This window comes from Labeo rohita, chromosome 22, assembly GCF_022985175.1.
Source record: "Labeo rohita strain BAU-BD-2019 chromosome 22, IGBB_LRoh.1.0, whole genome shotgun sequence".
Taxonomy (NCBI): Eukaryota; Metazoa; Chordata; class Actinopteri; order Cypriniformes; family Cyprinidae; genus Labeo; species Labeo rohita.
In genome coordinates this window covers 17,549,551-17,565,007 of record NC_066890.1, presented here as the reverse complement: position 1 = coordinate 17,565,007, position 15,457 = coordinate 17,549,551, and the positions used below count along the sequence as shown (strand labels likewise).

The following is a 15,457-nucleotide window of genomic DNA, read 5'->3' as shown; positions in this document are numbered from 1 at the left end:
TCAAGACACCTTAACAAACTGCATGGCATTAACCTGGCAATGACCCAGAACGCCTATTGGCATAACAACATACTAACATCATTCCAGACACCTAAGCAACTGCATAGCAACACCCTGGCAACCACCAATAACAGCTATTGGCATAGCAACGTTTTGACATTACTCAAGACATCTTAGCTGCTGCATGGTAACACCCTGGCAACCATTTGGAACACCCTAGTGCTGGCATGGTAACATGGTTACATCACTTAAGACACATTATCTACTGCTTAACAACACCCTGACAGCCACCCAGAGCACCCTAGTATCAGCATAACAACATGGTATTGTCAGTCAAGACACCTTAGCTACTGGATCGCAACACTCTGGGCAACCACCAAGAACACCTACTGCCATAGCAACATGCTTACATCCCTCAAGACACCATTGCAACTGCATAGCAACACCCTGGCAACCATTAAGAACTTGTGCTGGCATAGCAACATGCTAACATTACTCAAGACACCTTAACAAACTGCATGGCAATAACCTGGCAACGACCCAGAACACTATAGTATTTAGCACAACAACATGCCAACATTACTCAGCATTATTTAACTGAACAACTATTGGCATAACAACATGCTAACATCATTCAAGAAACCTTAGCAACTGCATAGCAACACCCTGGCAACCACCCAAAACACCTATTGGCATAACAACATGCTAACATCATTCAAGACACCTTAACAACTGCATAGCAACACCATGGCAACCATCCAGAACACTGTTGTATTTAGCACAACAACATGCCAACATTACTCAGCATTATTTAACTGAACAACTATTGGCATAACAACATGCTAACATCATTCAAGAAACCTTAGCAACTGCATAGCAACACCCTGGCAACCACCCAAAACACCTATTGGCATAACAACATGCTAACATCACTGAAGACACCCTAGCTAGTGCATAGCAACACCCTAGCAACCACCCACAACAACTGTTTGGCATAACAACATGTTAACATCACTCAAGACACCTTAGCAACTGCATACCAACACCCTGACAACCACCCAGGACACCTATTGACATAGCAGAAAGCTAACATCACTCAAAACACTTTATCAGCTGCATAGCAACACCCTGGTAACCATCCAGAACACTGTGGTATCAGCATAGCAACATGCCAACATCACTGAAGACATCTTAGCAACTGCATAGCAACACCATGGGGACCACCCAGAACACCTTTTGGCATAACAACATTGTAACATCACTCAAGACACCTTATCAACTGCATAGCAACACCCTGGTAATCATCAAGAACACACTAGTATCAGCATAGCAACATGCCAACATCATTCAAGACACCTTATCAACTGCATAGCAACACCCTGGCAACCACCCAAAACACCTATTGGCATAACAACATGCTAACATCATTCAAGGCAACCTAGCAAGTGCATAGCAACACCCTAGCATCCACCCACAACAACTGTTTGGCATAAAAACATGTTAACATCATTTAAGACACCTTAGCAACTGCAAACCAACACCCTGGCAACCACCCAGGACACCTATTGACATAGCAGAAAGCTAACATCACTCAAAACACTTTATCAGCTGCATAACAACACCCTGGTAACCATCCAGAACACTGTGGTATCAGCATAGCAACATGCCAACATCACTGAAGACATCTTAGCAACTGCATAGCAACACCATAGGAACCACCCAGAGCACCTTTTGGCATAACAACATGCACACATCACTCAGTATACCTTAGTTACTGCATAGCAACACCCTGGCATCAACCCAGAGCACCTACTGGCATAGCAACATGCTTACATCACTCAAGATACCTTAGCAACTGCATAGCAACACCCTGGAAACCATCCGGAGCACCAGCTTTGTCTCATTTTTCTTCAGAAAGGGATTGATATTAGTCAGGGATGCTGTTGCTGAATTTTTTTTGCCATAATAGGTCTTTGCTAATAGCTAATGATTTAGCTTTAGGGGAGGCACCAGTTATTTATGCTCTAATTAAGTGAGAAATACTCAAGCAGAGAAAAGCCAAGGAATAATTTGGTAGATGATGTGTCAAAGGCTAATTTTTTTTTTTACAGTGTGAGAAAACAGACAGAAATGCATGTATTTGCAATATTTTGTGAAATTATACTCCTTTTTTGTTGTACACTTAACGTTATATTACAGTTAATTTGTTCCCTGCAGTATTTGTTGTATCTCCTTTACATGTTTAGTGTTTTTACCCACAGTAAAGTAGCAATTAGCTTAAAATACATTTTATTTCCATGTTTTATTTCAGTTTATTTGCTTAGCTAAATAATTCACTTTTTTGATATCAAAATCTTATGACTGCATAGTTTTACTTCTTTTTGCTGTAATACGATTTATATAGTGCAATTTGACCAGAAAGAATTGTAAATTGTTTTCAAACAGTTTTCAAACAGATTTCCTGAACACACCTCTTATTTGTCATTGGTCAGATAGTCCCGCCCTAAATTCACGCCATTGGTTGAGCTTGTTGCTATGCTGGACTGGACAGAATGATCAAACAAACAGAGTGATGTTTTGAATTTCCCTCAGTGTTTATGCTGTTCTGGGAAATCAACCAATGAGTGTAAGTATTTCAACACATCAAAAATGTATGCTCCTCATCTTCATCATTAAAAAGTTTGAAAAGGTTATAAAAAACCTTGCTGAACAAGCAGTGTAGAAAAAAAGAAGTGTTTTTTCTCTAGACGACTCTTTAGTTGTGATTAAATGTGTCGTTATGTAGCCCTTTATGCGGCTAGTGTTGCTAACAGCTGGCTTTCTTACTGTATTAATAAGGTGACATACTGTGCAGAGACTTGAGATTTGAATGTTTTGAGCTCATTTATTATGGACTGAAAGCTTATTATGATGTCGGTGGGGTTCTGCAGCAGTGTGGTGAATCTGCTGGGAGGCAGAATATTTTTGAGATGTTCTGGACATCAGCCAGTGAAATTGATGGCCCAGACCTTAGTGTACTGTAAGTTCCAGTCTTTATGTTCCACCTCATCTAAAAGATATGGCCTTCAACACGGCATAGTTGCTGTGAAAATGCGATTGGATGCATTAGGGATGCAGTGAAGTACTTTTTCAGAGTCAAAAAGTCAAGTGTGTCTGTGCATGCAGCATACAGTTTGGTATATTGACAAAAAGAACTGACATTTGGATATATATTTCATGGGTGCATATTACAAAACTACATGGGCCAGGACACCCGCTTGAGTAAAATGCACTCGCATGCACTTTAAATATATCTTTTGACCATAGGGAGGTCTGCATTTCCTCTGGACACATTTACTGAATGCCTGTGATGTTTTATGGTTATTCCATACTGGTTACGTCAGATGTTTCTTTTATAAATGTCAGTCCAATTTGGGGGTAATTTATTTATCATTATTATAATTTTTCAGTGTTTCTCTATTAACATTTGTATTTTGTCTATTACAGGATGGTACAGAGGATTTTCCACCAAGAAACCCACAATCAAGGTAAACTGATTCATTTTTCATACTCAGTATGGTTTTTACAATCCATCTGGTGTGCAGTTTGTTTCCATGTTCATCTGCAGTGACCCTGTTTGAATGTCAAGTAAACAAAAGATCTGTTGAACTGTGGTTTTCGGCTGGTAGGTCGTGACCCATGCTTGTTCTGATACGGCCATGGAAAGTAGGGAAAAACAGTGCTAAACGCAAGTTATAAAATGCATCCATGTATTTTCTATAAAACAGTTAAATTCCTATAAATTGATATCCCTATATAATTTCACTGAATGAGACACTGACTCCCAGACAAAAACGAAACCCATAATATCTGCTTACCTTGAAACAGTTCTCTTATTTACAGAAAGTCGGTTGACTTGTTTTGTGTGTTACAAAATGAAATCAATATGTGCATTTTACAATAAATAGCCTTTGACTGGTTGGAAATATGTATTCGTGATCTTTCTAAATTTTAACAGCAAAGGACTCTCTCTACATTGCTCAGAGGCAGTGTGGGCTATACTGTTGTTAGGTAATGCAGCCTTGCTAAAATACTCCAGAAATGTATGTAAAATCGGTTGTTGGTTGTGAATACCATTTAAAGAAGACATATCAGTAGGAATAGACAATAAAGGACATAAGGGACAACAAAGGATACAAATATTTGTCTCTGGATAAGGTTTTATTTTAACATTGTCTAATTCCAGGTGCCGAAATTTAAGTATAAATTGCAATTTTGGATTGAATCAAATGTCACGTAACGATATAGATAAAATAAAGCAATACGCCCCAAGAAGCCGTGGTTTGCAGTGAATTTATAACAGCTAACGTGCTTTGTTAGGCATGACGTGAAGCCTTAGCTGTTTTAAATTCACTGTAAACCATGGCTTCATTGGGCTTATTGCTTTTATAAAATGGTTATTTCATATACATAGTAAGGTTTCACAAAATAAAACAGAGCAAATAAAGTGTAATATTTATAAAAACATCATTCTTGCGTCAAACAATGTACACTGACCAAAATTATAAATGCAACACTTTTGTTTTTGCCCCCATTTTTCATGAGCTGAACTAAAAGATCTAAGACTTTTTCTATGTACACAAAAGGCCTATTTCTCTCAAATATTGTTCACAAAACTGTCTAAATCTGTGTTAGTGAGCACTTCACCTTTGCCGAGATAATCCATCTACCTCACAGGTGTGGCATATCAAGATGCTGATAAGACAGCATGGTTATTGCACAGGTGTGCCTTAGGCTGGCCACAATAAAATGTGCAGTTTTATCACACAGCACAATGCCACAGATGTCGCAAGTTTTGAGGAAGCGTGCAATTGGCATGCTGACTGCAGGAATGTCCAACAGAGCTGTTGCCTGTGAATTGAATGTTCATTTCTCTACCATAAGCCGCCTCCAAAGGCGTTTCAGAGAATTTGGCAGTACATCCAACTGGCCTCACAACCGCAGACCACGTGTAACCACACCAGCCCAGGACCTCCACATCCAGCATCTTCACCTCCTAGATCGTCTGAGACCAGCCACCCGGACAGCTTCTGCAACAATCAGTTTGCAATACCAAAGAATTTCTGCACAAACTGTCAGAAACCATCTCAGGGAAGCTTATCTGCATGCTCATCGTCCTCAACGGGGTCATCGTAACCGACTTGAATGGGCAAATGCTCACATTCGATGGCGTCTGGCACTTTGGAGAGGTGTTCTCTTCACGGATAAATCCCGGTTTTCACTGTACAGGGCAGATGGCAGACAGCGTGTATGGCGTTGTGTGGGTGAGCGGTTTGCTGATGTCAACGTTGTGGATCGAGTGGCCCATGGTGGCGGTGGGGTTATGGTATGGGCAGGCATATGTTATGGACAACGAACAGTGGTGCATTTTATTGATGGCATTTTGAATGCACAGCGATACCGTGACGAGAGGCCCATTGTTGTGCCATTCATCCACGACTATCACCTCATGTTGCAGCATGATAATGCAAGGCCCCATGTTGCAAGGATCTGTACACAGTTCCTGGAAGCTGAAAACATCCCAGTTCTTGCATGGCCAGCATACTCACCCATTGAGCATATTTGGGATGCTCTGCAACGTGTTCCAGTTCCTGCCAATATCCAGCAACTTCACACAGCTTTTGAAGAGGAGTGGACCAACATTCCACAGGCCACAATCAACAACCTGATCAACTCTATGCGAAGGAGATGTGTTGCACTCTGTGAGGCAAACAGTGGTCACACCAGATACTGACTGCTTTTCGGACCCCCCTGGACCCCCATCCCCCAAAAACAAAAATGTTGCGTTTATAAACACATTTGTTCCAGAAACAATTTTTGGGTTAAACTTTGCTTAAATTGACGGTGCAGTGCCAACAAATTTATTTATAGAACAAATTTTTATGTGAACTTTATTTCATCATTATGGCGTGTCAAGGTATTCGTTTACAGAATGAATTTCTGTGTAAATTGTTCATAAAAACCATAGTACGTAAACTACATACAGTACGTTACATAATGCAGCACAAACACATTCGTTCAAGAAACTTTGCTTAGATTGACAGACCGTGCGGTGCCAACAAATTTATTTACAGAACAAATTTTTGTGCAAACTGTTCACAGAAACTAAATTAGGGCATCATGCAGCACAAACATACTTGTTTCAAGCTAATTTCAGTGCAAATTTTGCACAAAACCATTGTTGTGTAAACCGTCACATCATGCATCGACACATTTGTGAAACATTCACCTACATTTTTTTAACCTATTTATTATTTAAAGATAAATTTAAGAGCAAAATTTCTGTAATTTACGCATCATGCAGTGCCAACAAATTAGTCCAGAAAACAAATAGGTTTGTGAATTGTTCGCAAAAAACTTTCTAGCCTAAATTGCTGCATCGTCAAAACAAACACATTGGTATGACACATTTGTTTATAGAACACATTTTTGTGCAAATCATTTATAAAATCACTTCCTCATCGTGGAGTGGCAAACAATTCTTTTACAGAAATAATTCCTATGTAAATTGTTCGTTCAAAACCATAGTACCTAAATCGTTACATGATGCAGCACAAACACATTTAAGAAACTAATTTCTGTACAAAACATCTGTAAAACCACACTTCATTACAGCAAATTTTGATGCAAATGTTTTGCAAAACCTTTCTTGCGCAAACACATTTGTTCACAAAACAAATTTCTGTGCATATTTTTCACAAAAACCACTTTTGTGTGAACTGCCGCATCATGTGAAACGCAGTGCTACTTTTTACTTTATTTGACGTTAAATGTAAAATTATTTTGCCTGCAGCCATGAATCTCATTCACTGCATAAATAAGAAAGTTCTACATCAGAATCTTATTCATTCAGTGTGTTTTTGACTCTATTCTGCTGATTTTAGCATTATCTGAGGACATGTTTTGAAATATACTTAGACACTAACTATGACATCTATTTGAAAGTAGCAGCGAGTAGCTAATATCCACTTCATAGGCAAGATTGTGCTTGTTATCCTGCTTTCCCTGACCTCACAAGCCAGGTTGAGACAAGGACAGGGCGTACTGCAAATATTTCTCCCAAAAGACAGATTTTCTCAGGATGAGAGGAGGAGGATGGAGCTTTAAAGTGACTTAGATCTTGTTCGCCGCAGCTGTTTTCTTCAGGGGCACAAACACACAGGCAGGTATTACTGCGGGCGCCGTGTTGAGCTTATTTGTTGCTGAAAATGGTCTATACTGCGGCAGAATCACCACATTTTTTTATGGCATAAAGTGTGTAGCAGTCTCAAGTCTTATTATCAGATAGCACTAGTCAAATATATGTCACATTCAGCCATATGTTGACAGATCCATATCTAGTAGCTGACATTTCCCAACAATTTTCTTTTGTGTGAGTAAAGTTCACCTTGCAAAGGACAGCTGAAAAGTTTTATGCATACGGTGACCTTTACAGAACTATGACTAAACTACGAAGAAGCCCTCATCCAAACCATCATAGACAAAGAGCTTCAGGGAAAATGCTTTAGAAATCACACGTTTGAATGAACAGGAGTGTTGTTTTGATGTGAGCACACTCATCTACTTTACCAAATTAAGATGTGGATTGGACTATAACTCTGTACATAGCTTACATATCATATCTGCTATTGAATTAATATGTTTTACTCACTATGAACTTCTAAACATGGACATTGTTGCATGTAGCTGATTTTGGCCATCCGTTCGGCGCAGGTGTGTCACGCTGCATGCCAGTTGACACTTTACTCGAGGTGAGAATCCACAGGGCCGCCTTTGTGTTCACTGTGTGTGTGCATGCCACGTGGCAAGACCTCAAAGTGCCCGCCGGAGATGCCCGCAATGCCCACTGTATGCACAGTCCTGAGCGGTGCGCTCCACGGTCAATCCTTGCTAATCTTCTGTAGAGGTGACACTGGGCTGGCACCTGTTCCTGAATTCATGTGCCAAGCCTGCGCTGTGAGAACCACAGGGTTGTACTCACAGTGTGAATGAGGTGGGAAACTCATGCCATTACCTGGAGCTGCAAGGAAATCTTGCCACCCAAACTGCTCAGAATTCCTGCTTTTTCCCTGTTAAAAAATGGATTTTTACAGTCGTATGAAAGTTAAAAACTTCAAATTTCCAACATGTTTCTTATTTGAGACACAAAGTAGAATCATTCCTGCGTAAATTGTTGCATCATACAGCACTGTTCTGTTTACAGAATTAATTTTAGTGTAAAGTTAGTAGTTGTTTTAGTTAGTAAAGTTTTGCTGTATAGCAGAAATATGAATTTTGCTTTAACCCATTAACTGTCACTCCCATTTTTGAACACAGACATAAAAATCCAGACTTAATTTTGTATAATTCATGAATTAAAACATTTTGTAATATGATTTTGATGTACATTTTTTGTGGTAATGCAATGTCTAATTTTAAAATGCCTTTCAAAGGATGAATTTTGAGATTTTAATTTTTGAACTGATATATAATTTCTTATATCTAAAGCGTGATAGGGAAAAAAGGCAATGAAGAAAGTTTTTTCACCAAAGGTCAGAACTCATGTTATGATGTAGATTTTTTAAGTTGCACTCTTGACATATATTAACCTATTACTTTTCCTACATAATTTGTAACACAAAAATATGGTGAAATATCTATTTAGAGTCTTAGACCTTACGATATATAGTTGTTCATGATTGGATTAGGATTTGTTTGTGATATGGTGAAGTAAACTTAGGCATCCCACTGGGGGGACGGTGACAGTTACAGGGTTAAATTGTTCAACATTTTTTTTTTTTTTTTATGAACATTTACTATTTTTACATAAACCATCTTGTTTTGTATAGCACAAATATGAAGTTTTGTTTGAATTGTTTGTAAATTCATCATTGTGTACATTGTTGCATCATGAAACATTAAAATACATTTGATTACAGAACAAAACAATTCTTACATCTTACACAGAACACACAATTAAATTTTTAATAATCCTGTTTTTGCATCAGCTGTTTTACGTCACTTGCAGAATAAATTTCTGCATTAAATGTTTGTAAAAAAAAATTTAAACATGTTAACAAAATCAGTTTTTTGTGTAAATTGTAAAGATCATAAAACAATTCATATGTAAACCGTTTCATTGTACAGAACAAATACGACTTTTTAGAATAATATTTACGTAAACCATCTTACAACATTTATGTACAAAACAAAATTCTGTGTGTGTGTGTATATATAAAAGAAACAAAAAAATCATAAATGGTTGCATTTCACAGTACCAACAAATTTGTTTATCAAAAAAAATAAATTATGATCCCATTTTTACATCAACTGGTTTACATCACTTGCAGAACAAATTTCTGCATAAAATGTTTGTTAAAAATACTTTGAAACACATTTGTTTACAATATGAATTTTTGCTTAAACGATTCATAAATTCATTCTTACGTACATTGTTACATCATTCAGCATTAGAATACATTTGTTTACAGAACAGATCAAGGTGTCAGTTGTAAAATTCATAAAACAATTCTTACATCTTACACAGAACACAAATTTTCAAGAATCCATTTTTACATAATTTTACAAATGTTTTACACCATTTTTTTACAGAACAAATTTCTGCGTAAAATGTTTGTAAAATAATTTTTGGATAAATTATCCATGCCGTGCCGAATATATTTTACAGAACAAATTTTGGTGTAAATGGTACAGCTTGTAAAACATTCTGAGGCAAACTGTCTCTTTGTCTAGCACAAATATACATTTTTGTTTAAATTGTTCATAAAACCATTCTTACATAAAATGTTGCATCATGCAGTGTTAAAAAACAATTTGTTTGCAAAACAAATTTTTGTGTAAATTGTAAAGATCAAAAAACAGTTCTTACATAAACTTACGTAAAGTTCATAAAACTATTCTTACACACACTTTGAATTTGTGTTTACATTTTTCATAAATTCCCCCTTATTCCTCCTAATATAAACATTTTAGTTTAAATTGTTCATAAAACCATTCTTACATAAAATGTTGCAACACACAACCTTTTAAAAAAATTTGATTTTTTATTTTTTTGCCATGAATTGTTGCATCTTGCAGTGCCGACACATTTGTTTACAGAACAATTTTTGGAGTAAATTGTAAAATTTGTAAAACTATTATTTTCCTTTTCTTTCTTTCTTTCTTTTGTACTTTTGCACATTCACACTTCCGCACTTTCTGACTTTCTTTCACACTTTTGCACTTTCTTTCATGCTTTCTTTCACATTTTATTCACACTTTCTCACTTAATTTGTTCAGAATTTTGTTCAGAATTTGCTTATTCATAAAACCCTTACTGTGATTTTTATTTTTATTTTTTTAATTTTTAAATTTTTATTTTTATTTTATTTTTTTTTATTTTAACACATTTGTTTACAGAACAAATTTTGGTTTGTAAAATCATTCTTAAACTTGTTCTTGTTGTGCAGCGCAAATATGAGTTTTAGTTTTAATTGTTCATGAAACCATTTTTACATAAACTGTAAAAATAATGTTTGCAAACTCATTTTTGCATCAAGAAGTGCTGACACATTTGTTTCCAGAACAAATTTTGGTGTAAATTGCACAGTTTGTAACAAACAAACAAAACTGCAACACAAAACTTTGCTCTGTAACACAAATTTGAACTTAAACCATTCTTTTTTTTTTTTTTTTTTCATTATGCAGCAAGAAAACACATTTGTTTAAAGAATGATGTTTGATGTAAATTGCAAATTTGTAAAAATATATGTTCTAACAGAACAACACAGAGGCAATGTCCAAAATATCACAGATGCTGTCGAGAAGTTGTTTGTTATAATTTGTAATCTCATTACAGTACAATTATTTAGTCATTTACAAGACTCTACACAATTCTTTAAACAGGTATTTGAGCTCTGCTACGTCCTGTGAGTGTTTGCTTGCGTGGTGAGTAATTGTTTGTTTGGCTTTACTCTGCCCTCACTATTTTAAATCTCTTTGCCTCTCTCCCTCGATCAATTATTTTCATCAGAAATTTTCCACCCACTCTGGTCAGCCTACACACTGACACCCCAGAACCCACAGGGGAGCATCACAAATGTGTCTCGAACCGCTTTCTGCTGATGAAAACGAGAGTAGAAAGAAAGAGAGAGAAAATTTAACTTGAGAAGAGGTCAAATCATTCAATCACAGGCAGATTTGTTTGCCATTATTTATGGATTTACTCATCAGAGAGAAATGCTGAGAAGTAAAGACTAGATGATTCAGAAGTCAGATTGAATTGACTGTTTCGTTTAGAAGACTTATGCTGGCTTACTATAATTGTGATAAATTGATAAATAACCATTACAACTATCATATCATTTATAACCATCATATCATTTAGCTGCGTTACAGTTACATTTATGTGTTTGCAAGCCAGTTTTATCCAAGTACTCAAGGTATACATTTGATCAGTTGATGCATTTCCTGGGAATTGAACCCATGACCTTGGTGTTGCTGTCTAATTGTGATGATGTCTAACCTTAATTCAGTTTGAATGCTGCCCGACCGCACATCATCTGAAGACATGACATATTAAGCCGTCTTAAAGACAAGAAAACAAAAAGCCTGCAAGATTAGCACAGACAACACACAGTGAGCCAAACAATATGGCATACAATTGATTGACATGCGGGTGAAGATTTCTGAAGGCCTGTGTAGTTGGTTCTTGACTAAAAGTACTGACAAATAGACAAAACACACTTGCGATATAATGACAGCTTTTCCAGAGCATTTTGTCCATAATCCTTTTTTTTTTCTTTTGCTAAATTACACAGTTTTCATTCACATGCTACAATTATGTCACTTTTCCTCTATTGTGAAAACTCTGTGACAAAAGATAGAGTGTGGGAAGTGTTTATTTCTACTCTTTTGGAGTGTTTGAATTACTTGGAAACACTTTAAAATTGAGTATGAAACAATGGAAGTGAAGGCAAGCCATATACGCCTACAAACATCTATGTTTGTTTATGTACTATCGTTTGAAAGTTCTGAAAAGAGGTCTCTTATGATAAAAAAATAATAATAATACAGTAAAAACAGTAATACTGCAAAATATTATCACCATTTTAAAACTTTTTTTTTCCTGTTTGGATATACAGTCATGGTCAAAGATATCGGCACCCTTGCAATTCTGTCAGAAAATGCAACACTTCTCTCAGAAAATTGTTCCAGTTGCAAATGTTTTGGTATTCACATGCTTTTTGTTATTGTTTGCACTGCAAAAGAAAAGAAAAGTCAAACTTGATCAAATTTCACACAGAACTCAAAAAATGGACTGGACAAAATTATTGGCACCTTGTTAAAATTGTAAGAAATAATTGCTTTTCAAACATGCGATGCTCCTGTAATTTGTATTTAGACACACCTGTGACAGGTGTGGGCAATATAGTAATCACACTTGCAACCAGTTGAAATGGAGAAAAGTTGACTCAACCTTTGTGTTGTGTGTCACACTGAGCATGGAGAAAAGAAAGACGTGAAAAGAGTTGTCTGTGGATTTGAGAGAAAAAGCTGTGTAAAAACATGGACAATCTCAAGGCTACAAGTCCATCTCCAGAGATCTGAATGTTCCTGTGTCCACTGTGTGCAATATCATCAAGAGGTTTACAGCCCATGGCACTGTAGCTAACCTCCCTGGACGTGGACGGAAGAGCCAAATTAATGAAAAATTACAATGAAGGATTGTTCGAATGGTGGATAAAGAACCACGATTAACTTCCAAACAAATTCAAGCTTATCTGCAGGCACAGGGTACAACAGTGTCAGCTCACACTATCTGTCACCATCTGAATGAAAAGGGACGCTATGGTACGAGACCACTGCTGACACAAAGGCATAAAAAACCAAGACTTGAGTTTGCCAAAACTTATGTGACAAAATCACAATCTTTCTGGGAGAACGTACTGTGGACAGATGAGACAAAAGTAGAGCTTTTTGGTAAAGGACAACATGGCACTGTTTACAGAAAAAAGAAATGAGGCCTTCAAAGAAAAGAACACAGTCCCTACAGTCAAACATTGTGGAGGTTCAAAGATGTTTTGGGGTTGCTTTGTTGCTTCTGACACTGGATGCCTTGACTGTGTGAATGGTATCATGAAGTCTGATGATTACCAAAGAATTTTGGGGCGCAACATAGTGGCCAGTGTCAGAAAGCTGCATTTTCATCAGAGGTCATGGGTCTTCAAACAGAACAATGCTGGAACACACTTCATAAAGCACTCCAGATCTGATCCCATAGAACACCTGTGGAGAGATCTCAAAACAGCAGCTGGGAGAAGGCATCCTTCAAATCTGAATGACCTGGAGCAGTTTGCAAAAGAAGAGTGGTCCAAAATTCCAGTCGAGAGGTGTAAGAAACTCATTCATGGTTACAGGAAGCGATTGATTTCAGTTATTTTTTTCCAAAAGGGGTGCTACCAAATATTAAGTTAAGGGTGCCAATAATTTTGTCCAGTACATTTTTTGGGTTCTGTGTGGAATTGTATCAGAGTTGACTTTTCTTTTCAGTTTTTTTTTGTGTTGTTCCAGTGCAAACAAAAAAATTAAAATAAACGTGTGTGCCAAAACATTTGCTGAGAGAAGGGTTGCATTTTCTGACAGAATTGCAAGGGTGCCGGTATTTTTGGCCCTGACTGTATATTGAAAAAAAAAAATGAGACTGAGACTACACGACTGACACGGCAGGTTTTTAGACTTTCCACACCGAAATCTGGGACGCTCTTTTCCACAGAGCGAGAGTTTCTATTCCAGAATCCAGGCCACAGTGGGCTGTGTCTCAAGAGAGAAATTCCTGCCGATTAGAGCAGATCATTACTCCTTATGGCAGAGGGAAACGCAACCTGCGCCGCACAGGGAGAGAGGTCAAGAGGGGTGACGGAGGGGAGAGAGTCTGTGAGACAGCCCTTCATACAAAACCTGCCTTTTTATCAAGATGAATGAGGGCAGGGAAAGATAGCTTTGTTACCCAGACGAATTTAAACCTGACATATTGGTGTCTCTGCCTTGTCACCATCTTTCTAAAAGCATCTCTAGAGGTCACACGACAGATCTTGATTTCCTGTAGCTTATTTTGGCTGTTTGCGCTATTTTTGGCTCCTTCAGTTTCTCATATGTTTTAGTGACACTTGCAAACAACTTTAATTAACAGGTTTTTAACAAGTGACAAACACAGGTCAGTAGTTTAGGCATGAATATCTTTGAAAATATGTAAGTTGTTTACTGATGTTTCAAATGATTTTAATGTACAGTATCATTCAGAAACTTGGATTGGTACGATTTTTAACTTTTTTGAAAGAAGCTTCTTACGTATGGAGCCCCTAAATGGACATGGACATTATATTTTAATGCTTTTGTGTTCTCTCACAAAACGTTTGTGATGGAGATAATATTACAAATGCAAATGTTTTGCGAATTGCAAAATGCAGATGTTTAGCGAGATAATTCAAGTTCTCTTAGAGAACAACAATACTTGAAAATACGAGAAATATGAGATAATACAAGACAATTCAGTACTTTTGTGAAAGAATGCAAATGTTTTGTGAGTGAATGCAACATTTCTTGTGGGACTGCGATACCTTTACTCACAAAACTGTTCTCTTGCAAAAGTAAAGTTTCTTGGGGAAACAGTACTTTTGAGAGAATGCAAATGTTTTGCAAGGAAACGCTAAGTTTCTCAGAGAAGCTATACTTCTGCAAACAAATGGAAATACTGTGTGAATAAATGCAAATTTTCTTAAAGAAAAGCAAAACGTCTGTGAGTGAATGCAAAGTTTCTTGGTGAAACGACACTTTTTATGATAGAATGCAAATGTTTTGCAAGGAAATGCTAAGTTTCTCAGAGAAGCAATACTTTTTACTAGGGCTGGGAAACGATTAATAAAAGTACAACATAAAAGTTTGAATTTGCCTAATATATGCTTGTGTACTATGTGTAATTTTTATGTATATATAAGTACACACAAATTAATGTATATATTTAAGAGAAATATGTTATTTATGTACAAAACATGTTTATTTATATATAATATAAATTTTATAAATATTATAATAATTACATACACTTTTTTTTAGGGAACGCAAAGTTTCTTGGGGAAAATACTTTTGTTAAAGAGAGCACAAAGGTTTCGCAAGGAAATGGAAAGTTTCTCACTGAAACTGCAAGCGAATAAACATTTTCTCTAGGAAACAATATTTTCGTCAGCGAATGCAAAGTTTCGTGGGAAAACAATACTTTTTACGAAAGAACCCAAATATTTTGCAAGCAAATGCTAAGTTTCTCATGGAAACTATGCTTTTGCAAACTAATGGAAATATTTTGTGAACAAACACAAATTTTCTTAAGGAAGCGCAATAGTTTTGTGAGTGAATGCAAAGTTTCTCTGGGGATCACAATACT

At 36.7% G+C, this 15,457-nt stretch overlaps 1 protein-coding gene across 1 annotated transcript in view; it reads left to right on the top strand.

Moving 5' to 3' along the window:
• dock3 (dedicator of cytokinesis 3) overlaps positions 1-15,457 on the top strand; it is a 234,618-nt gene that overhangs the window by 65,396 nt on the left and 153,765 nt on the right. The window contains 1 exon segment of the mRNA XM_051094211.1: positions 3,487-3,527. Coding sequence (XP_050950168.1) covers positions 3,487-3,527 — 41 coding nt within the window.